At 41.0% G+C, this 26,987-nt stretch overlaps 2 protein-coding genes across 4 annotated transcripts in view; one reads left to right on the top strand and one right to left on the bottom strand.

Annotated features, from left to right (window-relative positions):
• Positions 1–626, top strand: part of LOC134552642 (charged multivesicular body protein 3) — a 34,275-nt gene extending 33,649 nt beyond the window's left edge. For both annotated transcript variants that reach the window (XM_063401412.1, XM_063401411.1), the window contains one exon: positions 104–626. In XM_063401412.1, coding sequence (XP_063257482.1) covers positions 104–240 — 137 coding nt within the window. In that variant the 3' untranslated portion in view covers positions 241–626. The remainder of the gene's footprint in view (positions 1–103) is intronic.
• A 1,758-nt stretch (positions 627–2,384) lies between these two features.
• The window catches only part of KDM3A (lysine demethylase 3A), a 29,217-nt gene continuing 4,614 nt past the window's right edge, over positions 2,385–26,987 (bottom strand). For both annotated transcript variants that reach the window (XM_063401408.1, XM_063401407.1), the window contains 23 exons: positions 25,960–26,070; positions 24,308–24,410; positions 23,577–23,701; positions 23,034–23,106; positions 22,865–22,953; positions 20,558–20,709; positions 18,989–19,560; positions 17,562–17,763; positions 15,950–16,164; positions 13,191–13,343; positions 12,929–13,024; positions 12,469–12,596; positions 10,596–10,782; positions 9,945–10,114; positions 8,959–9,195; positions 8,393–8,564; positions 7,361–7,451; positions 6,705–6,835; positions 5,783–5,902; positions 5,556–5,695; positions 3,554–3,730; positions 3,338–3,472; positions 2,385–3,129 (listed from right to left, as the gene is read on the bottom strand). In XM_063401408.1, the coding sequence (XP_063257478.1) occupies positions 3,049–3,129; positions 3,338–3,472; positions 3,554–3,730; positions 5,556–5,695; positions 5,783–5,902; positions 6,705–6,835; positions 7,361–7,451; positions 8,393–8,564; positions 8,959–9,195; positions 9,945–10,114; positions 10,596–10,782; positions 12,469–12,596; positions 12,929–13,024; positions 13,191–13,343; positions 15,950–16,164; positions 17,562–17,763; positions 18,989–19,560; positions 20,558–20,709; positions 22,865–22,953; positions 23,034–23,106; positions 23,577–23,701; positions 24,308–24,410; positions 25,960–26,070 (3,660 nt within the window). In that variant the 3' untranslated portion in view covers positions 2,385–3,048. The remainder of the gene's footprint in view (positions 3,130–3,337; positions 3,473–3,553; positions 3,731–5,555; positions 5,696–5,782; positions 5,903–6,704; positions 6,836–7,360; positions 7,452–8,392; positions 8,565–8,958; positions 9,196–9,944; positions 10,115–10,595; positions 10,783–12,468; positions 12,597–12,928; positions 13,025–13,190; positions 13,344–15,949; positions 16,165–17,561; positions 17,764–18,988; positions 19,561–20,557; positions 20,710–22,864; positions 22,954–23,033; positions 23,107–23,576; positions 23,702–24,307; positions 24,411–25,959; positions 26,071–26,987) is intronic.

A 26,987-nucleotide genomic window follows, 5' to 3' on the forward strand; every position in this document is an offset into this window, starting at 1 on the left:
ACCTCCATGGAAATGACTGGTTGGGTTATTTTAATGTCCCCAAAAGCCACTAATTATCAAATGATGACCTGCCACTTGCTAACGAGCCTGTTTGCTGTTACAGGGGCCCTGGGTAAGGCACCCAGTAAAGTCACAGATGCTCTGCCAGAGCCTGAGCCCATGGGGGCAGCAGCTGCTGCAGTGGATGAGGAGGAGGACATCGAAGCCATGCAGTCACGGTTGGCCACCCTGCGGAGCTAGGGGCAGCATGGATGTGTACAGTTGGCTTTATTTTATTCTGTCCTACCTTCAAAATGCAAAACTTCATGTATTCTCACTTATGTAATATATATATTATTTTTTTTCTTCGTGAGGATATTTTTCTCCAAGACACTACTGTAATATACTTCTTGGGGAGTGCAATCTCTTCCAGTTTTGTTCAGCCCATGTTGCCTGTGGTGACGTGGCAAGGGTGGTGTAATGTTATGTATTTTTAGACATAAAGTCCTGAGATAATTCTCATCTTCAAGCAGCCTTTCTCCCTAACAGGCACTTTGGTTTAATCTGCTACCAAAAACTTCCAGCACTGTCAGATCTGTGTTTACCTGAATCAATACAAAACTTATTAAAGCTGCTTCTAACAGTCACTGCCATACAGCAGTTTGGTTTGCATCTTTCACAAACAATACCCACCTCCAATACCTCACTTTTAGTTTTGTAACACTTTTCGTTGTTTCTTTAGTCCCTTTAGGGCTTCACTACACAGTTAAAGAGAAGTTTTCAGTCTGTTCCAGCCCTGTATCACAGGAGAGCCTGTCTTAGCCCAGGCCATAGCACAGTGAGGGCAGGGGGAGGTGGGAGGAGGGCCCTGACTCTCCAGGCTGTTGGTAAAGCTTCCCCAGAGCCCGTGGCATGTCAAGGCCTCTCTGCTGCTCCAATAGCACATTTCAGGGTCAAAGGAGAGCTGTGTCTCCTCCCAAGGAAAAGCTTCAGGCAAAGCAGATGTCATAACTCACAAAAGGCTGTTTGCAAACCCAAAAACCCTGACCCAAACCCATCACTGCCACAAGCACCTCCTGGATAAAGGCCAGAGCTGTTCATTTTAAGGAAGACTTATCCAAAGATATTGTAATATTGAAATAATTGTATCCCAACAGCAAGGGTAGAAAAACACACAAGGCACACACAGCTAGATGGAATCCAACACCTCCCATTTTCAGCCATAAAAGCATGGTGGGGGGCCAAGCACTTTCATCTTTGTGCTGTGGGAGGCAGAGTAGCCCCAGTGCTTCAGAGCTGTGCTGTTCACGTGTTCATCTCCACCCCAATGCAACAAAAACAGGCAAGAGGGACAGTTTGGTTCTTGTGGTCTTAAAAATCCAGAAAGGACAGATCAGAAACAAAAGTGGGTGAAAGCTGCAGTGCAACAAGACTGAACAGCAGCCCAGTGGTAAGAGCTCAGAATGCAGCTTCAGCAAGGAGTCTTTCCAGATCTGTGTGCACACACAGAGGGTAAGAGCAGTGTGACTCAGCTCCCTGGGAGGTTCCTGTACTCCAGCTGCCCACAAATACTCCAGGCTGGCTCCGAGGAAAGCGATTAACCTGCTTTATGTCATCTGCTTCAACTCGACAGTTCAAGGGAGAATGTTCAGGTAAGTGGTGTTTTTAAGCATACTTGACAAGTTCGAGCACAAATGCCAGATCAAGGCACCTGGAGTGACTAGAACAAGTTATTTACTGTCAAGAGATGTCAGCAAGTGAAGGTGGAGGAAAACTCAGCTTCACTGAGTACAGTGAAGGGCTGTTGTGTGGGCAAACCTTCTGCAAGTCAGCTTCACTTAACTCTTAGGAACTCCTGATTCCTGCTGATCACAAACAGCAGGTCAAGTACTACAGGGAGGGGAATGGGCAGAGTTGAATTTGTTGCATAAGCTCAGAAAAATGAACATGGAGGTTTCCTCTCATGCCTGGCTCTTCCCAATAGCCATCCTGCAAGTTTCAGTGCTGGGAAGGAACTGAAAGGTTTATTTCATCTCAGGGTATTTCAGCAAGTGAGAGAATCACTTTTCCACTCATAACCTCTCTTCCTGTTCTAAGTTTTATGATGTTTTCAGTGTTTCTCCAAATTACCCTGAGTTCTGCATGTACTATTTCAGACAGAAGCTGCAAAGCTCATGTGATACAGGTCACAGCACTGGCAGCAGTAGTCTGTCAGCCAAGTCATGCTTGGGTTAAAGAAAAATAACTATGAACAGGTCTGCTGCTAAATTCCATACCCTTCAAATACTTCAAAAAACAGTATGAACCATTTATGATACACAGTTTTCTTTTGCATTTCAAAGTAGTGCATCAAACTAGTTACATTTTGAACAGTCAATTGAAGAAGACAGGCAAGGAACAGTATCTGAAATAGAAGAATTTTTATGTAACCATTCAGTGTTAAAAACAAGAAAAATCAAACATCAGTTCAAATTAAAGAGCAGTTTCGAACAGAAGACATTTGATTAAAAGTTTCTTTTAACATTTAGAAATTTAAATACATTTACCTAAAGATGGTTAACTCCCATCTCTATGTTACTATACAATAGCTTAAAGCTACTTTTAAATGCTAGTTCTATGTTAATGTGAAATTCCAGAACTGCATTCTTAACTTTTTATGTAAATTGGTTATTAAACTGAGTGATTCCATACTTCCTCCCACCCCAAAATAAATTTTAAAAATTGAAGCTTTACAATGCCTTGAATAATATTTTTCAAACGAATAATTTGGAATAGTTCCAACAGTTCTATAGGAGGTATTTTGTACAGTTTGGAGACAAACTCCGTATAAAGTTCTATTGCAACTGAGCATTCACAGTATGCCACAGTCCATACATATTACTACATATACATATCAGGTTTGTAAACATTGGAAGAATACACAGAACATAGTACCACGATCCTCTGGTACTGCTGAAAGGAAGATGAGGTAACATTCAGATAATCTCAAAGTCCACAGAGGTCCTGACTGAGTAGGTAAAACAGCTGCCAACGCTTCTGTTTCATAGTGTGTGGTTAAGGCGCTCTCTGTCACGGTCTGCTAAGGCTGGATTCGTTAGCTCTCAGTATCCCAACTGCATCTTTAACAGCGTGATATATGACATTCTTCACCTGCAGGGGCAAAGGAAAAGGTGCTTGGTTTGACAAGCAAACAGCACCGAGTGTTCCAGCTTTCCCCCTCACTTCCCCTCACCCTGTGCAGGTCAGTTCAAACACGCCCATCTGCCCAACCTTCATGCAAATCACAAACTTGAGAAAACTTTTGTGTTTTAGTGGGGCTTTGGTAAAGGGTTAAGAGCACTGAGCATTGGAAAGTTACCTGCAATTTATCTTCGTGGTTCGTATGCGTATGTGACAGATACCTAAATTCCTGAGTGAGCCAGAAGCAGTGTTTGACATGCTCTGGGGATACAAAGTCTTCTGCAACTTTAATACAACTGTACAAATTATGAACCTAGAGAGAACAAACAAGCATTAGCCACATGCTCAAAGGGCTGCCCAAGCAGTCAGGCCATCCCATGTCCCTGGTGCTTGCCTGGTGTGGAGCTCCTGCTGGGATGAAAACTACATCTCCTAGAAACTGTACAATAGCCCAGCCTTGAACTCCGTACTCCTGGTGAAGGCGTTTCCTCAGCGGTCGGTCCAGGTACCAACTCTGATCGTGAATGGGATCGTGATCTACAGGGTTTTCTTGGCCTTGTTCTTCTGCAACCTGAGAAAATCACAACACAAAAGGATTTTAACATACCAGACTGACTGGACAGTCCAGTTGTATCTGTGGTACTCCATACAAATGTGTGCCAGAAGGGCTTGTACCATGTGTTCAGGCAGGAGAGTTACACAATGAAGTCTGGATCTTTACTCAGCCTTGTCAAGGTTTCAGTATTTCTCAGGTCCCACTGGCTTCACAGACACATTGCAAACATGGATATGGAAAATGCAAGTGATCCCAACTGACAGAGGCAAGTGAAGCAACTCATGTTCACACTGGGAGCCAGTGTCACACCTGGAGCCAGTGTCACACCTGGAGCCAGTGTCACACCTGGAGCCAGTGTCACACCTGGAGCCAGTGTCACACCTGGAGCCAGTGTCACACCTGGAGCCAGTGTTGTGACACTGCACAGCTGGAGAGGGACTGTGAAAAGGGCATGAGGTGACAGCACAAGGGGCAATGGCTTTAAACAGATGGAGACTGGGTTCAGATTAGAAGAAACTGGAAGACATTCCTTCCTGTGAGGGCAGTGTGGCACTGGCACAGGCTGCCCAGAGCAGCTGTGGCTGTCCCATCCTTGAAGTGTTCCAGGCCAGGTTGGACAGGGCTCTCAGCAGCCTGGTCTGGGGGAAGGTGTCCCCATTGCAGGGGGCTGGAATAAGATGGTCTGGAAGCTTCCAACCCCAGCCATTCTGAGATTCTCTGACTGTACAGCCCGTGACTGGAAGACAGTTCCAAGTGTGGATTTCAGCAGGTGTCTGCCTTGAGGCCACAATCAGTCAGTGTGTGCTCACTGACCCTGAGGATACAAACCAGATTTTCAGGAGAAACAAGACTGGGAGGCACAACAAGCACTTCAGGACAGAAAATTGAGGGTTGTGGGGAGAGAATTTCTGCAAGAAGTTGCTGTAGAGATCCAACTTGCTGCAGCAGCCATTTACACCCAGGGCTGTAGCCCAGAAATTCATTTGGGAGGAAATAAACAGCTTGGGTTCTACTCCACTAAAAGCTGCTGAAAACTCCACATTGCCAGCAAGTGTGATACAAGGGGCTGAGGTGTGACACACAGATGTCAAGACTCCAAGTGCTAATGTTTATCAAATCCAGTATCATGTTTTATCAACAGTAAGATTTGTTCTTGGTTAAATAAGTCTGTTGCAGCCTCTCCCAGCTTCCACCAAGAAAGCCACAAGTCTGACCAGGCCAACAGATCATCCCATTTATCCTTTTAAATATCAGCATATTGGCTCTTTCCACTTTTACAGCACAAAGAAGTTTCACAATTAAGACCACAAAGAACTCTGGACCATCTGAGGTAAATTTAAACACTAAAGCCTTTTTGGATGTGGTAGCACATCCCTGCTAAACCCTTAACTCCCATGAAAATATGACACAAAATGTTTTCCTTTAATTCAGACCTCATCAAGGTACGGGGGAGAAGAAAGGTAGTAAGAGAGAGAGAACACAGAAGAGTGTTATGTACTATATATTGCTCTGATATTTCTCAAAAACATCTCATATTCTTCTAAAAATAATCAAATTAAACTGCTTTGCCCTAAACCAGCTATTTTCTTGTTCACTATGTAACATTACTCATGTATGAGAAGAGTGGGCAGAAGGAATGTCTAAGTACAAGGTAACCTCAAGCTGCAACTCTCCACCCTTTTCAGCTCCTACAAGACTCAGGGCACAGGAGAAGTTTTGCCTTGGATCCAACTCAAGCATTTGTTTCCACAGTAACTGGGACATGAAGGAGGAGAAAAGCCCAAGGATAGAGACTTGCAAGCCTCCACAGCCAGCTCAGTTTTTAAGATTAACAGCTTACCTTCTTCAGGAACTCCCGGATTTTCTCTGTATCTTTGGCAGCATAAATGTGCCACAGAGCTCCGGGCTTTTCTCGGCTCTCAGTAAAACGCTTAATTGTCAGCTCATCAGAGTCACCATCCTGTATGGTCTTCAGCACTTCTGTGGAGAGGCAAGAGGAGCAGTTACACTACAGGATCCTCCCCCAGCCACACACACCCCCCCCCCCAGACAGCAGCACGACTTCACCTTCTTCCTGATCAGCCTGGCCTTTGGGGATCCCCACGTAAACCATGACATTGGCTGCATCAGACACATCCAAGTGGAGGTTTGTTGTGCCATATTTTCTGTCCTCTGGTGTTATTAGGCCTGGGGGAGGAATCAAAGGGGGGAAAAGGAGAAACAGATCCATTAGTAGGCAGAAATGTTACACCACTGTCAGAAGTGCTTTCTGCAAAGATTAGAGCACTTTTTCTTCTACCAACAAATGCTTCCAGAACAGCAATATCCTCTCTACCCAGGACCTTGCTCCATCTTGTGGCTTCCCAAGTGATCTGCTGACAGGCTGATACAGACCAATGTATCTCTACCTAGCCTGTGTCTTATATAAAAGTTTAACTCCTGCTAGAAAAGGGCTTCTACAGCAGTTTATGATAAAGAATTGTCAGAAACAGTCTCGTTTTCACTCCAAACAGCAGCTGATACAGGATTTACTATCCACAATCTCCCTACTGGCCATGATGCTGCTCCATTTTAAATGTCTTATGAGTGACAGCAGATGAACCAGATAAGGAAAAAAACCGCTCAAGGAGAGATTAAAAGCTAAATGATACAGCTCAAAAAGGAAAACAACAAAAACAATACAGCCAGAAGCAGCAAAACAACAAATAAATATATGTTGCCAGCTACAGGAAAAAGACTGTGGAGCAAGTTGATTGTAAGACTTGGAATAACTACTATTGGCTTGAAACCACCTGGACAAAAAGATGTTTAATAAAATAAACCACAACATGCTCTGGGTGTAATTGATACCTATATATCAGCCCAACTCAGGTTTTCTGATCCATGGGATTAATCAAATTGTCTACAACAGCAAGGATTCACATAACCTACAATAAATTTCAATATGAACAGATGGTCAATGTGACTTTTAGAGTGGGAAGTTCCTTACCATAGGCATTGTACATCTTGGGGCCCAAATCCGGTCGCACAAAATAGTTGGGAAGTCGAGAGGCGAGGTTGAGTTTGCCACCTCTCCTGGTGTATTCTGGCAATGGGATATTTTTCATCAAATCATCAAACCTAAGGTAATGCAGCAAAATTTAACATTAGGTAGTGATAAAACCAAAAATAGACAGTCAAGGCAGTGTACTCTTTCTTCAGGGGGGTTGCTGGACACCATGAAAAGGAACAGAACAAACGAGGCACAGAAATAGAGCAAGTAAATTTAACTGCTCTGGAGTAATGCTACTTCATTGTGTCATCATCTCAAGGAATATCAAACAGCTTAAGCCCAAATACATAAAAATGTTTGGCCAAAAAGTAAGCTTCAACTCAACTTCAGATTTCAAAGTGATCCAGGCTTTTAGGAGCAGTCTTAGGTGCTCACTTTACTTAGCAACAAATACAATGAGCTACATAAAAACTTATCATGAAACTTGTGCAGGATTTCCATTTATGTCAGGCATCTCTAAGAAACAGAACTATTTTCATGTCACCAACTGCTGCTTAAAGCTGAGGCAGGTATCAAAACATGAGACTATTCCTACAGTCCATTATTTTGGGTTGTACCACAGAGACAATGAACATTTCCTCTGGAATTCATACCGAGAGGGCATCATATCTCTGAAGTCTTCTCCTGGAGGCCAGTCCTTAAGCTTCAACACCATTGGCTCTCCCTCTTCTGTTCTCAGGCGACCTAATTTGAAATATTAACAAGTCTTAGTTTTATAATAGTTGTACAACTCAGAATACAAAGACTTAAGATAAAGAAAACCTTATCTCAGATTTAAATAGTGTTCATTCCACAACTTTTCACGTAGAACTAAAGACATACAAGTTCCTCTGACACCAGAGTAGGGTATCATTCATGACAAATGTTACAATTGGAGATGTCAGACAGACAAGCAGCCTCTACTGCTTCCCTGCCCGAGCACTTCCTACAATTGAGCTCAGAAACTGTTTGTGTTTGCGGCCAAAAGTAGCTGATGAAGCCAAACCTCTTCAAAGATCAAGTAACAGAAACAAAATGTGTGAGTCTTCCTCCTCCCACTCTTCTTGCCCAAAGTATGAAATTCCCTAAGCTTACAATTGATTTAAACAGTAAAGCAGATCCTTAGATAAGGATGTATAACAAACAAAGTAGAACTCCAGATGCAATGACAAGTATTAATTCTCCCCAAAAACCTCAAGTTCACCTACTCTAAATTTATTTTTGTACCAAATAACTTCAGTTCTGCAAGATACACGAAGTATCTTCAAGTTAAAACAGCAGAACCCTGTGAGTACCACCCCTACATGTGCTCTTCTGTTTCACTCAACTAGAAAAACAACAACCTGGCAGGTGAACCTACTTGCTAGGAAGATCTTAAATTTCCTCAGAATGCTTCTCCAAAAGACTAAAGGCAGCAACACACTCCTGAAGGAGAGTACACCTCATGGGAATGACAGTTTTTATCTAGTCCACAATCCTACAAGCATAAGTGTCTGCAATGTATCCTCACCAAACTGCCCATGGTGAAGAGAAATCCTTCAGCATCTTGTACACTGCTTATGGAGCACAAATCTCTGCTAGGGCAGAATTATTGCTGCTGAGTGTTTTACCTACTGGAAGATTCACAGAAGATTTACAGTACTTACTTGAAATATCTTCAAAACCATCCCAGAAATCTCCTACAGTAGCTCCAGTGATGATTTCATTGGTCCTGCAGTTAACCAGATCTACTTCCTGTTGGCCAAATTCCTTCCTGAAGGACTCTGGTTTCCACAGGTCTGCATTTAACTTGTGATGCACTCCTGAAACCATTACAGGCTAGAAAGCAAAAGAATACACTCTGAAGAATTATTTAACACCAAAAATTCTAACTACAACAAGGTAACACATAAAATACATTGAGCATCTGAATGCAGGCATTTTACAAACTAAATGCTCAGTATGTCCTACCAGAATTCTGCATTGCCATGCATCTGAGCACTCTGTTTCAAGCTGAGGCAGCTTTTTATGGAGAGCCATAATTTCACCTCTGTGTTTAGAAGCAGATTTAAACAGTAAAGCAGATCCTTAGATAAGGATGTGTAACAGAGCTCATGCCACACATTTGATGAAGGTTTAATGTTGCTTATTCACTGCAGTGGTTGTAGCCGTGCTTCAGCTAAAGGACGAAGTCCATGAACTGCAAATGGAAAAAGCAGGAAAATGAAAATACCTGTCCCTGCTTCCAGCACTCCCTGAAGACATTCCAATTGCTTTCATTGTTGGGATCCTGCAGGCACAGCAGGCGGTTGTCACACAGCCAGTAGTGGGGCGTGTCAAAGCCCATGATCGTGGGCTTGATGGTCAGGCCTTGAGGTTTCTTAGGCAGGTCTGTAATGGCTCTGTTTTGCACCAGGGAAGCAAAAATGTCATCAAGGATTTTGGGTGTACTCTTCAGTCCATTGTCTGTCTGATAAAACACAAAGAACAAAAACAAAAAATTAGTGCTCTTTTCTTTTGCCTTATCCTGCAGGATTTAAAGGAAGTATTCAGCACTTCCAAAATTTTTTACTTGAGTTCCAGGCATGCAGAGAAACAAACAACTGCAGAACTAGAAAGGCACCATCATTAAATGCCAATGCCATTTCTTACACTTTGTCTACAGAATTCTGGCACAATTTCTGCTCTCATTTCCATCTCAGCAACACTGCAGAAACCCAGAATATGCAGCAGGAAACAGGACTTGCTTTATATCAAAGAGCATAAACTCAGTTTTAGTGAAACTCTCAAGGCCAGTATTCTTCCCCAGCACTTTGAAGTCACATCTGTATCATCAGACAAAGCCCAGAAACATCTGAAGTAAACCAGTCTGCAAATGAGGTAGGGGGAAGACACCACAGAAGGTTCTTCCCTTCATGTGCAAGTTCATTAGTGTTTCTTTTTTGGATCTACAAGACATCCCAATCAACACAGCTGCCAGACCAGCCTAAGGAAGTTAATCTGCTTTATGCCTTAGTTCCCAGTCCTCACCAAGACTTGCTGATAGTACCACCAAGTCAGCACTGAAACATGGAAACTGAATTAGTCCTTTTCAAATGAAGACAGAATTTCCCTTACTGTGCCAAGAAAGTAAACTGCCTGTGGCAGTTGTTCACAGTTTTATAACAGAATCTAGGCCTGGGATCAACTCAAACCTGTAGGACAGAATTTTTCCTGTACCTTTCCTGCAGAAGAGTTCAACAGGTTCCGCAAGAAGCCAGTGTTGTTGTTGCTCACAGGGGTTAATATTGCACTGTTGAATGTCTGCAGGGCTGCAGCTGGCTTGGCTAAGCTAGGCAGTGTCTGGAGAGGTTTACTTTCATTCTTGGAAATTGGTATGAGAAGTTTTTCTGAAATGAAGAAAGGGAAACCATGAGAACACTTTGAAACTGTGAAAATACTATGAATTTTTTTTTCAAGACAATCTCCTACATACATACATGTATGTACATGTATTTACATATATATAAACCTCCTCCCAATACATGCAGATAAAATATTTCTTTCACTTAGCTTTCCTCAATAAACCAAAGTTTTTAAAATCCCACATTCTAAAACTCAAAAAACCAAATCCCCCAAAACAACAAGAACAAAAAATATTCTCAAACTGAATTTCCAAGAATACTTGCATCAATGGAATTCTGATCCAGTTTTTGAAACAGAATATACTAACTCTGCCAGGCTTTACTCCATGTTCTGCAGCACAAGCACTGAACACCCATCCCAACAGGGAGATGACATCACTCTCAGCACAAGATACTGCTGGGTCTGACCTATATTCTTCTGACAAACAGCCACAAAGGGCTTACTCTCCACTGGTTCTGCACATACCTTTGTTTTCTTTATTCACATTTCCACTTGTTAGGTTTGAAAACCAATTTAATGAAGGAGAAGTATTTACAGAAGCAGCTTGTTTGCTTCCAAGTGCTGACTTTAGAGGAGGATCATGTGTAGTGACTTGTGGGCTCAGGACAAAACTGTTGTGCTGAAGGCCAGGCCTGTCCCCAGATGCCAAGTGCTGAAAAAGCAAAGCAAGGACTTGTTTAGACACAAACACACTCTATACAAAGGGAATACAAGCAACAACATGTTCAAACTCATCCTTTAAAAAGTAAAATGCTTTGGCCCTTCAAAACATGTGATCTCCACAAGAGGTCAGCATTGCAGCTCAGGATCAGGAAATGACAGTTCAGCAGGATTTGGGACTTTAGGAGCAGCCAGAGTCCAAAACCCATCAAGACAAACACAGAGAGCCCGGTTTCCCAGGTGGACTTTCTGGGATTGCTTTGGGAGCCAAGTGCAGTTTTAACAGCAGTTCTCACTTTTCTAGTCACAGCTGATGCTCAGGCCAGGGCTAAGCTGAAGATCCAGTTCAGAGGACTAAAACAGATATGGAGAACTCCCAAATTCTTCTCTTAAGGTGGCAGCAAAAGTGCATTCACCTGCCAGGTCTGAGCTACACCTGCCTGAGTGCAGCACTGGCCTGGCCAGCACCATGCAAGCACAGAACTGTCCATGTCCTTTGCAGCTGATTTATCAGGTCATTTGGAGGCTCTAGGAACAGACTAACCAGAACCACAGCTCTGCCCTGGGATTCCTGCATGACTGGTGACATTTCCTCTCTCTGCTCAAACAATTTTCAGCTAAGAAATCATTCTGCTCTTTTGTCTGCCTATGGTTACATCTCTGTTTCATCTCTCACTGACTGCTGATGCTTGGCAAGGATTCTAAACATGACAATACAAAATGCTTTAACCATTAATGAGATTATCCTCACACAAACAGTGCAATAACTAATTCTATAAAGATATATAATGCAGCTTTGTCCAAAATCACAGGAAACTTTGCTTCAGAAGACTGAAGCCAGGTCATTTGGATGACAGTTATGTGAATTGAGTTCTCTTAGACACTTTAAACAACTGAAATATTTTTTGTCTCTTCTGTTCATCACTTACAACAAAATCAAGTCCAACCTGCTTCTTACACTTAAGATAAGATTTATTTTCAAAATAAGGCTATGAATAAACATATAACAAAATTAAAATCACTTAATTCACCCCATTTCTTGAGAGATACTTCCAAACTAAGCTATTAATTCGTGCTCTGTTTTCAAAAGCAAACAAAACCCACTACATCCATTTATAAAAATATATATATATATATATATCTTTGTGGTTTCCTTTGTTCTAGTTTTTCCTATGTACAGAGAAGCAAATCTACCAGATTGCCAGAGAAATCAGTTGATTCTTCACACTCCTCTACATCTCAATTTTTCATATGTTTAGTTCTTTTATGAATCCCAGTGCTCTTCTACCTTACTTACACCTTTAGATGCTGCATGTACTATATCTCCAGGACTCAAGGAATAGCCTACACTTCACAACCATTCCCACTCATCTGGTTCTTCATATTCTTAAGGGATCTCTCAATCTAATCCAATTTTTGCTCCAAAAATCCTCACTGAGCCTTTTTTAAGGATAGGTCAACTACTGAGGCCTCAGTGTCAAAGGGACACAATGAGATTTTCCCCAAAACTTAAAGAGGAGTTGAAGCAGAAAGATGAAAGTGAATAATACAGATTGTCCCTGTGTGTGGGGTTATCAGAGGTCAGGACTGGCAATCTACAAATTCAAATTAGCAGTGGTTTCAAGAACATGCAATAGACACAAACTTAACTGCACAGACACAGAGGCAGTAACAATACCTGTTTTGAATCCTCCTTAAGAGCTGGCTTTGATAGTGCTTTGAACTGCTTATTTGCACAAGGGCAATTTGCCTTTATTCCCCATTTCGTTCTCACCGAGTGAACAATGTCACCAACATCATAGAGAGCTGAAGGGAGAGAACCACCAGTGAGCTCACAGGTAATCACAACATCCAGCAATCACTAAGACCTTTTAAGAAATTGTGTGTGTTGTGCACACAAACAATAATTTGTGAACACCATTCATCATTAAACAAGAAGTTCTGCTACTTCTTGGTAAAGGTCAAAGATAATAAAACAGTATGCTAAACACATGCTATTCCTGTCTTTGGGTAGTAAGTTTTAAGCTTTTACTAACTTTACTACTAAAATCAAACCTCACTCAGTACAATATCAAAAACACACAGAAGACAGCAAAATCCTACAGCACGTCTTTATGCTAATCAAATATTCCCAATACCTTTTCCAGGAATTATTTGTGTAGGCATTAGATTCTCTGGTTCATGTGCCTGCCCCTTCACACATTTAAACCAGGAGAAAGTATCTGAGTCATCATCTGTAAAACAAAACCATTACATTTCTTTGTTACTGCTCTGGAAAGCCACACATTTTACTACTACTGATATATCCAAGCGCAGGTCTTTTGGTTAGGAAGGCTTTTTTTGTCTTGTCAGAGTTGTCACTGACTTTATTTTTCCCCTCCTCCCCCTTTGCAGTCCCACCTTCACGTGAGCTTTTTTTCCTCATCCTGTAGCAATCCACGCACACGCCGAAGCCACACTTGGAGCACACCCAGTGCAGGTTGAAGATGGTGGTGTCGCACACGTCGCACATCTCGCGCACGCCGCGAACCGCGCGCTTCCAGGCCACCTGTCCTGCGGGCAGCCACGGGATGAGGTGTTAGTGCACACAAATCCATGGTAACTACAGCCATGTAACTCACACTTGGTTTTATATTGGAACTCCAAAAAATGCTTTTGCTGTTACACAACAGTCCAAGCCATTGAGACCGGTTTCCTTCCTCCTGTGCAGCCCTAACCACAACTCTTACTCCTGACATGCGTTTTGCCCAAATTAACAAGCACATTCCTGGCATTTTCCTAAGTGGAAATGCCACAGATACTCCAGGAAATAAACTCTGGTACTGCTGGCAAGCTAAGCTTAGTGTGGAGCTTTCCACAACCAGCTTATCCTTGTTCTCTATTCAGCAGCATGGTGGGCAAGTAGCTGTCTTCCTTTTGGGAGGTTTCATGTGTTTATGTTTATCTGATCCTCTCAGAATGGTGAATTTTCTTCTCTGAAGCACCAGCTGCTGTAGTTCAGGTTTCCTATGCACCAACTACATTCCCCTTTCCTCATCTCAAGCCACTTCAGTTCACAAAAAACATTCCAAACATTGACAGATCTTGCAAAAAAATCACAAGCCCTCCTAGGGCTGTGTTATTGTTCTGTGAATCTGTGATTATGCAAGAATTATTTTAGCCTGATCTCCACTTCTTTATGCTGCCAGCTAGAAAATTGGACTAGACAAAAAGCACACACCTGCCTCCTCCTACCACCTTCCACACTTGTAACTTTTCTGAAACTTTCCTGCCCACAATGTTTCTTAATTTTAAAAGCAAGTTATGAGAGACTATGTCCTAATGCATGCTAAAAAAACCATACCAGGATCCAAGACATCTGTTGCTCTTCTCCTGAATAATGCCCATTGACTATGTATGGAACAACACTGGAATAGCTTAGCACAATTTGTTCTTAAGTAGGAGGTAAAAATTGTTTGACTACTTGCTTCAGAATTCTTCCAAGAGACACAGGTCTAAATATCACCATTCTTCTCAGCCTTTTAAAAACATGTACTATATCATTTTCTAGGTCAACTCTCCCATTTCCCCCAAACAGGATGAAGGTTTTTTCTTATCTTTTGAATGCCATTTCCTATCTTTTCTGAATTTTCTCCTTTTCTACCCCTCCTATTTTTTTTGTTCCCCTCTGTAATTTGATCCTGTTTCCTTTTGGCACTTGGTGGCCAAGGAACAACGTGACCTAACACGCTGTTCTTTCTACACTGGTCAGCCAATCTTTCACTTCACAGGGATAAGACACTTAAATTTACCATAACTTCAAGTCATGGTAGCAGAAGAAATTCCCTTTTTCGTGTGCTTCAGAGTGAGCACTCTAAACTGAACTGTTCAAAGAACACCACGCATCCATCCTGCCCAGGGCATTCAAAATAACCTCCACATTAATGAAAGTGAGTTCCCTTACTCTCACCAGTAAGAGCAATAAAATCAAAGATGAATTAATGAGATTTTGCTCCTTTCAAGCCAATTCCAGAACTCACATGTTTGTTTTTTAAGCAGAGGATGTTTCTGGTAGCTATGCCAACAGATGCATCCTCTGCTATTAAGAAAGACCACACCTCTCCCTTTGTTTCCTGAATTCACCCAAAGCTTTACCCTCCCAAAAGTGTTTCTGTATTCCAGTCTCTACATCTCACTGTGGCTACAGATGATTTGGTTCCACAGGTTCTGCAGGTCAAGAGAAGAGCAAAGCTTGCAGATTCCAAGTAGCCCAAGGTAAAGACCCCACAGCGAGTATTTCTGGAATATGTCAAGTATTCCCCGCTTTTGAAGGGCATTCAAGCTTGTTCAGCTTTTTTGTTCTTTCAGAACAGAGGAGTGACTGCCAAACTGAAAGGATCTTTATCTAATGTCAACACTCCCTGAACACAGCAGACAGTGGTAATCTCCTAAACTGTGCTGTACCCTGGTCATGCACTTAAAAATCCAGGAAACAAATACAGTTTAGGAGTCATTCTGCTGCGAGAAGGGATTACACAAGGTCGCAGACTTCCCCATTTGCTCACAATTGCTACAGAAATATTTTGATGTGGCCAAACCCCTGTGTTTAGGGGTGCTAAGTTTGCCCTGTCTACGCTAATTACCCTCCCCAATCAGTTACCCCATCAGCAGCACCTCTCTGGTCTGTGGCCAGTAGGGTTGCACACAATCACTTCTGAAAGTGCTACTGGAAACTTGCAGGTGGAGGAAAATATCTTTTACTGACAGCCAACATTAGGTCCATGATGCAGTGACAATAAAACAGGACCAAAGCAATCTAACAGATCCTGTGCAAGTAAAATCTTCATTTCATTTTCATGCCAAGAATAGATTTTTCTGTCAGCTACCTGGTCGTTTACTTAATTCATTTTTTTTTACACTTTGCAACAGGAAAAGTAACTTGATAAATTGAGAAACAACTTCTGACAAAGAAGGGTGGAATTACCCTTCCCCCCAGCCCGTGAGGAACAGAGCTGTTGACACTAGTTCACAGTGGCTCTTAACCATTCCCTCTCTGAAAACAGAGATACTCAACTCTTATATGGTATTTCCCAATATATGCAATTAATTTTCCTACAGAAGCTTAAAGCTTCACATAAAGCTGTGAAAACAGAGATGATTTCAATACTAGTTGATCTTACTGTGTGGTTCAATGGTTGACATGACTTCCTTTTCAGATATCACCAGCTGGCAGAAGTGGTCTCCAATGTTGGCAAGGATGTACTTTGCTGTGTCCAGATCCAGACCCACAACATTTTTGGATAAAGGTAGCCACAGACTAATAGCCTCAGGGTCATACTTATTTGGAGTTAAGAAACCTTCCTCACGCAGTATTCCATGCTTATTAAACTGCAGCCTGGTGAAAAAAGGGGAAAAGGAGAAAAAGGCCTCATCATCTCAAATGCTGCACTGGTTTAAATTCACTCCTATCAGTCAATGCTTGAGCTGCAAATGTGTGTACTGTATGCCAATGAATTTACTCAAAGGTTACAACAGACACAGGTAAACACACCGGTCACTAGCATTAAGCATGTTCAATGCACTGCTTGTTTTAAAGAAAGAGACTAAAAAAATCCAGGTTTTTAATTAGGAAATCTACCTTACAACAAATGGTTCTTTATTCACAGAAAACCAAATCAGGTTTATAATCTTTAAAATGCCACATCTAGAGATGGCAACAGCAATAATTTTACCTAATAATACATACAACTCTCAAGAGAAGTCAGAATGCCTTAAATATAGAATATATTTCAGTAACAATTCATTTGGAAGCAGCTGTCAAAAAGCATCAAGCAAAATTTGAGTAAGATGTATTCTTGAGTGATTCTGAGTAGGTGGAAAGAATGAGATCTCTATTGTTAGTAGTGTCTTAAATGGAGAGTTCTGCTCAGGAACCTTTTTACTAAATGCTGTAGAGAAAAGGTGACTTCTGATGACAACATGTGCTCACTGTAGTGTTAAGTGCTCCATGAGAACACGTGCTGGCAGCTGCTGTCATCAGACAAACGCCACCTCCAGGATTTGGCAGATTTCACGTTCAATAAAAAGGGATAGTTCCACCAGTTTCAAGTCCTAAACCACAGGGTTCATCTGATTTGAACTGCACTGCAAGTCTGGATTGTTACCCAGAGAGGATGAATTAGCATAGTCTGTTGTTACTTTGGTCTCACACATCAGATTATACAAAGATTTACTACAGTAAAATCTCTAATCTGAGGATAAGTAACAGATTAGTAGCGCATCTGTATTTGTTTAAATGTTTAGCAATAAAACTGAATTCTACTGGGTGCACAGATTAAATGTTTCCATGGCAAGCTTAAATGCCTCCAGCTGAAAATCCATAGCCACTTACTGCAAGTCTTCCACAGCTCTTGGTTCACAGTTAACATTTCAGGTGTCCAACACTAAACTTGGAAAACCTGCATGGAGTCTATCCTCTCATTAGTATCTCCAATTCTACTGAGCTGCAGCACTCAAACTGAACTCATGTTATCCTACTGGCACTCAGCCCAGAACAGCAAAATAAAGAGCTCTAAGTCCTGCCAAAATATTTTCTGCTCAAATGAAGCAGTTGTATCATTTCTAAGAGCTAAAAAACCACAGGCAGCCACTCATTAGTTGAGTATATTGGTCTTATAGCTAAATACCAGCTTTGAAACAGAGACCTACAGGAGACCAAAGAACTGCTCACTAATTCTGGGTTTTTTTCACATTTCAGGAACTTTCCAGGGTGTGTATCTGAACTGTTCTCACCTTCTGAAGTGGAAGAAGCGGCAGAAGACGGTGGAGTCCCTCTGCTCCTTGTTCTTGCGGTAGCTGTCCAGGCGGCACTCCCGGCACTTGTGCAGGTGAGGGGCGATGTTGTTGCAGGAGCCGTCTTGCACAAACGCCTCCCCACTCTGCTGCAGCTTCTTCACCTTAGCAGCGTCACATAAAATGGACTTGCGAACCATTACTGCAGGGAAGAGCAGCCAGGATCAGAAAAGCCTCCGTTTTTCACATGGAAATGTCAGCAAATGTATTTTAGTGTAAGATCCACATCAAATTTTTTTGTAATTTTCACGTTACATTGAAACAAAGTTATGCTAAAAATATTTGCAGTTGGCAGAAGCCTCTTCTCCACCAGCAGGAACTGTCTCAAGCTGCAGTTCCAGTGGAATCACACAGTCTGAGTGTAAGACCTCTTTTCACTTTTTCACAGAGAAGCATTTTGAAAGAACATCTGCTTTTAAAGAAGTTTTTCAGCCAGAGTTGGAGCCCTGAGCAGATTAGGGCACGCAGCAACCATATTTCACAAGAAATGGGGACAGAGTACAACCTGGCCATTTGTCAGTCCTGTTTTCCCCCTCCATGATGCAACAGCTTTCAGCATCTTACTGTAACAGATGCCAAACATTTCCCTTCCTCCTACGCCACCACTGAGGCCTTGCAGGGGACACAACAGCGACTGCTTGGCTGGCTGTGTATCCATGCTAATTATGGAACAACACATGGTAATGCAAGACCAAGCAACAGGAGATTAAAAAAAAATACAAAGAGGTGGGTATGTAGGGGGATTCCCAGAACCCTGAACCATCACCTGATGCACAGCAGGACACATGACACCAGGAGTCCAGCTCCTTAAACAACCACAGCCTTTCCCCTCCTGTCCCATGTGAGCACCTGAAGAGCTCACCAAATAGAAAAGAGGAACAAGGTGGGTGGTTTTGGGGCTGAGTGGGTTTTAATTTTTGGTGGTGGTGGGTGGGGTTTTGTTTGGTTTGCTCTTGTGACAGTTTTTAAATAAAAGCCCTTCTTGAACAGAGCTTTACTGAGGAAAACTTCCACCCCTCACCATGTTTGTAAAATTTAGGACCTTTGATAAAAAGTAGTCTCATCCCATCAGCATCTGTATTCCAAATAGAACCTTAGCTTTGTAACCTTTTCTGCCACTCTGTTCTTGCATATATTTCGTGAAACTTACTTCTAAAAATTAATGATTAGTCCTTTTCCTTTATCAGGAAAGGGTGTTTCTCCAGTTTATAGCATTTCCATCACAAAAGAACATACAAATGACTCAAAAACCTGACTTACACAATTTAAATTACTAATGTGGCATATGTAACCAATTACCTACTTCTAAGTAGCTAGACAGAAATTACAAGGACTTTCAGATGACAGGAAATTTTCAAAACACTTACTATTATCCTGGACCTTGGCACTTCCAGTCCAAAAGCTTTCACTTTCACTTCTGTCACAAAGGATCTCATTTGAATTTCTTCTAATAAAAAACTCCATCTCTGCGAGTTCATCAATCTTGTTTCCTTTGTGGCTGCTGTGGCTGTTGCAGCTGCTTTGTGATTTAACCCCACACTCACTGAAGGACAGGAGATGAGCATCTGAGGTTGAGGGTCTGCAATCTAAAGTTCGCTGCAGTTCCACAGTGCCACTGCCTCTGGGTATTGCTATGGAAGGGTTGGGATGCTGCAGCTGCTTTATGGAAATGCATTCCTTGGGAAAGTTTGTTGTGGCCTTCATAAAAGGGTCATTAGTATTCTTCAGGTTGGTTCCCTTTTCATTAGCTGAATCAGTCAAAGATGAAGATCTTGAGGTTTTCAAAGAGGTGTATTTCCCATTTTGATCAGCAGGATTTTGTGTTTGTTCTTTAGACATAAAGCCCACGTTAGGAAAGGCTGTCAGCTCCTCTGTCAAGGGTTTGACTCCAGTATTAAGACAGGAAGGATGAGTGTCTGGCAAGCTTCGTCTACATGTGCTGAAACACAACATGCAATAATTAGGAGAAAAACCACAAACATGTCAAACAAATCAGAGCATCAGCTTCTCAGTCTAGCCACATTTAAAGTTTGAAAGAAGAAAGTTATTTAATTATGTGCTTTGGATTCTGATGTATGAGTATTTTAGATTTTGTATTAGGCTGAATAGGTTTGTGTTTTGTCAGTTTTTTTATCTGGGTTTGATTTTTTTTTTTAAGAGTTAGAACAATAAAGCTCTAAACCCATGTAGGCACACACAAATTTGGGTACTGCTGCTACTCCACTACCTTCTTTCACAATGAAATAGTTACTTTCTCATTTTTTTCCTGCAACTGCTAAATAACCAAATGCATTTTATTTGCATGTCTGTGGCAAGATTCTCAAGGAACTGGTGACTGGCAGCACAAGTCAGTATGCCAAAGACTGTAAAACCTCTCTCACAAAAAAACCTTTTTAAAAAGTCATATTTTCCACACTCAGCATGTGAGAGAGACAAAACTAGTAAAAAAAAAACCCTATTAGCAAATTTGAGTTTTCCTGTCACACTATTTCTACCATTACATCCATTTTGTGACAGAACTGGGGTTAACACAAGTTCAAAGGCACTGGTGCTTAACAGAAATACCACTGAGGAGCTGTAGCTGGTCTGCAAGAAAGCAGAGACCTGCCTGAACATGTTCTGGTTTTCTTGGGGGCAGGGAAGGAATGCATTTGACAAAGCAGGCACCACACCTGTGTATCCATTTACAGATGGGTACAATGAAACAGTGACACTAGCATGGGACATTGAAGGGCCACTTCCGTAAAGATAAATAAGAACATGGCATTAGGAAGTCAATTACATATCCAAGGGAAGCAAGTCTAAACTTTTCTATGCTGGTATTACAGAAGAATAGTTACTACAGCTCTTTAAAATGACCTCAGAGTTCGTTCTGCTAAGAATCAGAATTACTTTTGGAGGTAAATGTCTGTATAAGCATGAAACTGGTTCCTTACCCCTGAGGAGTTTCTGCCCCGAGGTTGGGTGGTGAGCTGGCTGCCAGGGGCAGGCCTGGGTGCCTTTGGTCTTTATTTGCAGGAGTACATCCCAGCAGTGCTTCACCCAGCACAGTCGGTACTGACTGCACGTGTCCCTGGCTGGGAGAAACCTGCAAGGGAGATTTTAACAGTTAGGAAAATTCAGGAGAACAAATTATGGCTTTGCAAAGTTCAGCCTGAAAGGAAAAATATATTAATACTCTTCCTACCATGTTCAATAAAGCCAATTAAAACTCACTCAGTTTTCATGAGGTGGAAAGCCTTTCAAGTGTCCTTTTAAACCTTACAGATTCCATGAAAGACTGTTCATGCTAATTCATTTCCCCTTAATTAACAACAAACTTTTTGGAGAAAGTGTATTGAGCAAGTGGAAAGACAGACAGAAAGCTCTGCTCTTGGTAACTGCCAGTGCAACAATATTTCTACAGTAATTGCAGTAATTGGAATTCAGAAATAGATTTCTGAGCTCAGCTGAAAATCTCAGAGAAAATCAAAATTGTGAAGTCTGCCAGCATTACTAAAGATCTAGATGTGAACTTTCTCATAGCAAGAAAATCTTTGCACCAGAATTCTAGAAAGTGTTAAGTAAAGAAATCCTGCATTGATTAAATCACCATCCAAAGAAATCTGTAATTCATCTAGGAATACAACAGGCCTACCAAATTAGCAAGTGTCTTTAGAATAGCAGCTTTTCTGTGGGGGACCTTCCCTAGCTCCAACATCCATATTACTCCCACATGCTCCACTTACTGCTGGGAAGTCACACTCCAGGCTCCTTAGCATCACCTCCAAAATATTTCCTTTTTTGCTTTGTTATTACACAGCTGTCAGACACCAAGTCAAGCTCTCACAAAAATGCTGCACATAATTAACTCCATCCAAGAAAATCAGTACTATCACACAGTTATCAACAAAGAATATGGCTTCAGCTAGTCACTCCCACATACTCAGATCCACCAAAATGAGAGTAACAAATAGCTTCTGGTTTTCTTACTAGAAAGCACACTCGTTGTAACCACTTGGAAAAAATGGTTGCAAGGCATTTCCCAAAGAGTACAGAAGTGATAAATGATCCAGTCCTTTGAAGGAAGGCAGACTGGAAAATGAGAAGTAAATAACTTCACTGCTTTAAGGAAAAACTATGGTAAAACAAGTTATGAATTCAGATCATGGTAATTCTTCAGCAGGGCATTTGGAATGTGAAATACAGACCAGCTTTGTGTGTGTCAAGCAGGCTGCTCAATGGCTGAATTATGCAGAAAACTGAAGAAAGGCAAACTGAGCACCAAAAGCTGCTGAAGGTATCCAAGCATGAGCTGTGGAAACACAAGACTGCAATCTCTTGCTACTCCACACTGCCCTGCTGCACACTCTTCCTCAGTAAACACAGGAGAGGACACTCTCTTCATTGAGGGTCTTATTCTGTGCTTGTTACCTCATGCTGGTTCTTTGTGAGGTGGTTAAAGATTGCTAATGACTGTATCCAGCCACCAGCCAGATCTGCACAGCTGACTCTACACAGAGCACAAGCCCTCCCTCCCATTCCTCAGCTTCCTGAAGTCTGGCTACTCCTGCTTAAAATGCAGGTTTTTCTGAAACACTGGGGCAAGACCACAGGGCAAATCTGAAGTACTGTTCTTCAGTCAAGCCGTGATTTTTCATTTGCATTTCTACACTTAAGTTACTCAGATTGTCTTCTGACCTTTGAGAGTTTACTTATCTCTCAGTGATACCTGGCAGGTATCACAAAAGAAATAAAAGTAGACATGAGAGTATTAGAAAAGTCACATCCCTTTTCTGTACTGAAACAACCATCAACTGCTGCTTGTGCAGCTTGAATCCTCAAAGCAGCCAAGTGCAGCTGAAGGTTTTGGCTTCAAGCACAAAACAGCTAAAGAAAGAACATGAAAAGCAAAGGCTATAAACTTCACAACTCCTTTGTGTTTTCTCCCACTCCAAGAATACACAACCAGGCAGACCAACTCCTAAGCAGAAGGAGGGGGCAAAAAGCACAGCAAAAAAACCCCAATCAAACAAAAATCAAACAAACAAAACCCCCAACAAACCACCAACATTCAAGGCTTAGTAGCTTTTGCTCCAACAAGGCAAGATGTTCAATTCATGCCCAGACAAGCTTGAAAGAACTCAACACATTCTCCAAGGGATTATATTTATCATCCTACTTTCCAATCTAATCCTTACTTAAGATGTTTTGAGAAGTGACATCATTATGTAACAGCCATATATAACAGAGCAAGACATTACCTCAGGAGAAGGTTTTGTGTGTTTAGCATCACCACTTCCACTGTTCTCAGATGACTTCCTTTTCACACCCCCAATTCTTTTTGATTTATCTGGAAGAGAAGGTGATCAAGATTAGTCAATCACAAATAACCTACTTAGTGGTTGAAGGACAAAAAGTAAAGGGTCTTACCACATTTTCCATTGTTGTCATATATGATTTCAACATGAATTAATTCTGGATCAAGAGTTTTTAAAGCTGGAATCTTAAAAAGGACAGGGAACACAGAAAAAGCCATTTAGAGAGGTGAAACTCTATTAAAAAATATTTATATTAGATGTGGTGGTATGGACTAAGCTTAGACACCTCTAGGTTCTTTGAATACCAAGCTGAATTTGCAACATACCATGTGACAGTGTCTCTGCATAAAAACACAAACTGGTGCTTGAGAGCACTGTCTGCACATCACAGAGAGCAAAGAAACCAAGATCATGTTTGCTTCATTCTTAGAATAAAAATTTTAGGTCTCCCTCATTTTTCACAGAAAGACATTTGTTATTTAATAATCCACCAGCAGCATAAAGAAACACTTTGGGTTATATTGTTCTGCACTACACTGACACCCATGTTTAAAGATTACAGTAAAGACAGAAATAAAAATGGTGCTGGTGGAGATACAAATAAAAGTTTGCACTTATTCCCTATACCCATTTGTAAACTGCAGCAGGTTCCTACCTCCTGACAGTTGACTTCTAGGGTCCTTGTAGCTGGATTCCCATTGACAACAACTGCTGTGAACCACTGAGTAGAAGGGTCCAGGCTATAAATCCTAATTTTTGAACCAATGATATTTTTTCCACCTACAAAATTGGGAAAAAAAAAAAGAGCTTAAGACAAAGGAGGCACAAAGATGACCACAGTTATCAAAATGACCTTTTCCTGTCCTTACAGTATGACTGTAAGCTGCAATATTTACCTTTTCAAAAAGGTCAGTCCCTGCATGTGCAAGCACATAACTACAAATATGCTGGTATGAACCCAGTAATTAGGAATTTAAAGCTGGCAAACAAAAGTAACCATTTTAAATTTGACTAAAAAAGGAAGCCTCTATATAACACCCTGAAGTTTTCATAAACAAGCAACAAATTGCAAAAAAAATCAAGTTACTTAAAACAATAAACAACTCAGAATTTTTGAGAATTGCTACAAGTTTGATCTATTTCACAAGTATCAGGCCATCTAGATGTGCCTAAATTACATACTCACTCTTCCAAAAGAAATACTTGAAACTTAAACATCTACAATCCTTCACATTTTGCACTCATTGCTGTGAGAGTAAAATGGGTGTTTTAAAAAAGCTTTTCTCCCCTAGAACAGATTACCAATTAATTAAAGCAACACTGCAAGGATTTCCCTTTGGACCTGAGCATTTATTGCCAGTTTTCCGCTCCACAGTTTGCTTGTACCTTGGACCAAGCGTGTCTCATCGAGGTGCTTCTTAACCAAAGCCTGAATTTCTTCATTTACATTTTGATCATCCTTAAGAGAAAGCCTGGAACTGTCCACATCCTATTTCAGGAACAAAAAAAAAGAACAGAAGTTTGCATTCAGGATAATGCTTTTAACAAAATCCCACAATATTTAAAAAGATGGCAGTAATTCATATAAATCCAGTTCTCATAATCCAGTTCCCCATCAGTTCCAGGATGCTGGACTGGAGGTAGATAATTTCTTATTACTAATTTGCAACAAGTGAATCTGCAAGACAGACTGAAGTGAGCTCTCCAGGCCTAGTTTAATATTGTTCTGAAAATAACCCAGCTTTGTTGTACTACATTGCTAATGAGCAATAAATTTAATTGAATGGTCCATTCTTAACTTAGAATTTTAACTTCTCCAAAGCAGCAGCATATTTGTCCTGAGCAGATCCAAATGGAAATATTTTATGTTTCTATTTATGATAATGCCAGGATCCAGTTTGTCTCAAGACACCATTATAAAATGTTTATATGAATGAAAACAGAGTAAGCCACACCTAAATTATTCATAATTCTTCAGCATAATGTATGTGTATTATTTTTTTCCTTTTGAATTCTTGAATGAGAATTGATTCTGAAATGGAAAGGTCACAGCAAGTTTCCACCCAAGGCTCAAAGAGTGCAAGTAAGAAAAGAGTTTGGGGTTGGATCTTATCTTTCTCTCTCAGGCATTGCTCTGATATTTGTAAGAGGCAGAAAACTGAGGAACTAGAAGTCAATAAACTGTTACTCAAGATGCCAGTAAAGCAATCTTTTCCACTGCAGTGCTGAGATAAGGCTTCTGCATAAAGAGATCTCAACCCTGCTGTTGAGCCAACATAAACAAGACAAATATCTACAACCCAAATTCAGCTCTTAGAGACTCTCCTGTCAGTTCCTCTAAAGGATTTGTGTATTTGCTGACTGTTAACAAGCCAAAGTAGAACACTAACCATGGCACTACCTGCAGTCTCAACATGGGACAACCATTACTAGTTTTAGTTCAGATTGTTTACAGGTCTTGAGAATGGTTTCTAAAAAGGCTAAATTCTTTATCTTTAGCAGATACTATTGTTCATAACACCTGCCCAGAGACAATTATTTTAACTCATCTATTAATTTTCACTAACAAGCTTTCCTCTGGTGCTCAATAAAGGGACTGTAATTCAACCATCTCATTTACATTCTGCCCAATTCTTTGTTTATGATTAGCAGTGATGTGCTTCTGTTAAATACCAAGATTTATGCCAGACATTCCTGCAACTCCTTGCACAGTGATGACAGTCATCTTCAAAAGAACAAAGGGAAACTATTCCAGGTTATCCCCAAAATCAACATGCAGCTGCTGTCACCTGAGCTGAAGAACTGTCCCAGCACACTCCCTCGTGCAGCTCTAAGTGATCCTCTCCTGAATCAGCCCCAGAGGGTTTTTAATCAGACATTACAATCAGAACTGGTATTTGTGAGTTACAGAATAAACACCTACTACAGGTTTTTACCCATCTGAAGTTTGCATTTCGATTACATTACCCTAAGTAATTATTACATTATCCTAAGTATCAAGATAAGAGATTCATCTTTCCAATGCCAGTCAAGGTTACCTTGATGGGTGTCAGGAGGTCTTTAGAAAGAAAAACACATTTCTCTTCACCCAGGTAGCGCACTGACACCAGTGATCCCATTCCAGCTTTGTCCACTAAGGACTTGTAGGTCTAAAAAAAGTGATAAACATGTTCTCAGAGACAGAGTAACAAGATATCATCATTCATCCTTTGAATTGAGAAAATTACTTTAATTTTGCTTTTATTTCTCTATTAAGTTACCACAGCTACAAGCAATTCTTGAATACAAAGCTACTTTCCAATAAACTTCTAATACACACCTAAAGAAAGTTACTGGACTCTACTCGAAATTAATTTCAGCTATCAGCATGAATGAATCAGGTGGCTATCATTAGCAATTAATTATCATTAGCAATTAATCATTCATGCCCACATGAAAATTTTATTAATGTAATAATTCTAATTGCAGATACATTACTAATAAACCTCCTTATGGTAGACTGGGGAAATAACTAGCAAATCAATGAATGTTTCAATCAAACCATGCTGCAGCATAGTTTACATTGAAGTTCTCAAAACTTGTGCAACACTGAAACCTTAATTTAGGCCCATGGGATGGTCTGGACAGACTCATAGCTGTTGTAACACTGCAGTGCAATGGTGAAAGTGTTCAGGTATACCCAAGGCTTTAAGAACAGACAAGAAACAAAAATTTCTTTTAAAACCTTCTGAAACACTTCCTAAGGTGTGATAAAATTCAATTTTGTCTAGTGACAGTAACAGATCTGAGTGGACAGGCAGCAGCAGCCTGGAACAAAAGAAGTGACAAGAATTACTGCTCCCTACCTGAAAGGTGTAATTGTGCCCCATTTACAAAAAGGAAATCGTTCTGATAGGAGAAAAACGCCTTCTTTTGATCAGTCCTCCAAAAACCCAACCAGATCTTTCTTGTCCTCACCTCAGTTTGGACAGCACTGGCAGAGGAGGGACAAGAGTCCCTCCAGGAGTAACTGGGCATGACAAAATTCCTACAAAGCTACTCCAGTTATCAGAAATAACCTCTCCAA

The sequence above is a fragment of the Prinia subflava genome, chromosome 7 (genome assembly GCF_021018805.1).
Source record: "Prinia subflava isolate CZ2003 ecotype Zambia chromosome 7, Cam_Psub_1.2, whole genome shotgun sequence".
NCBI classification, from domain to species: Eukaryota; Metazoa; Chordata; class Aves; order Passeriformes; family Cisticolidae; genus Prinia; species Prinia subflava.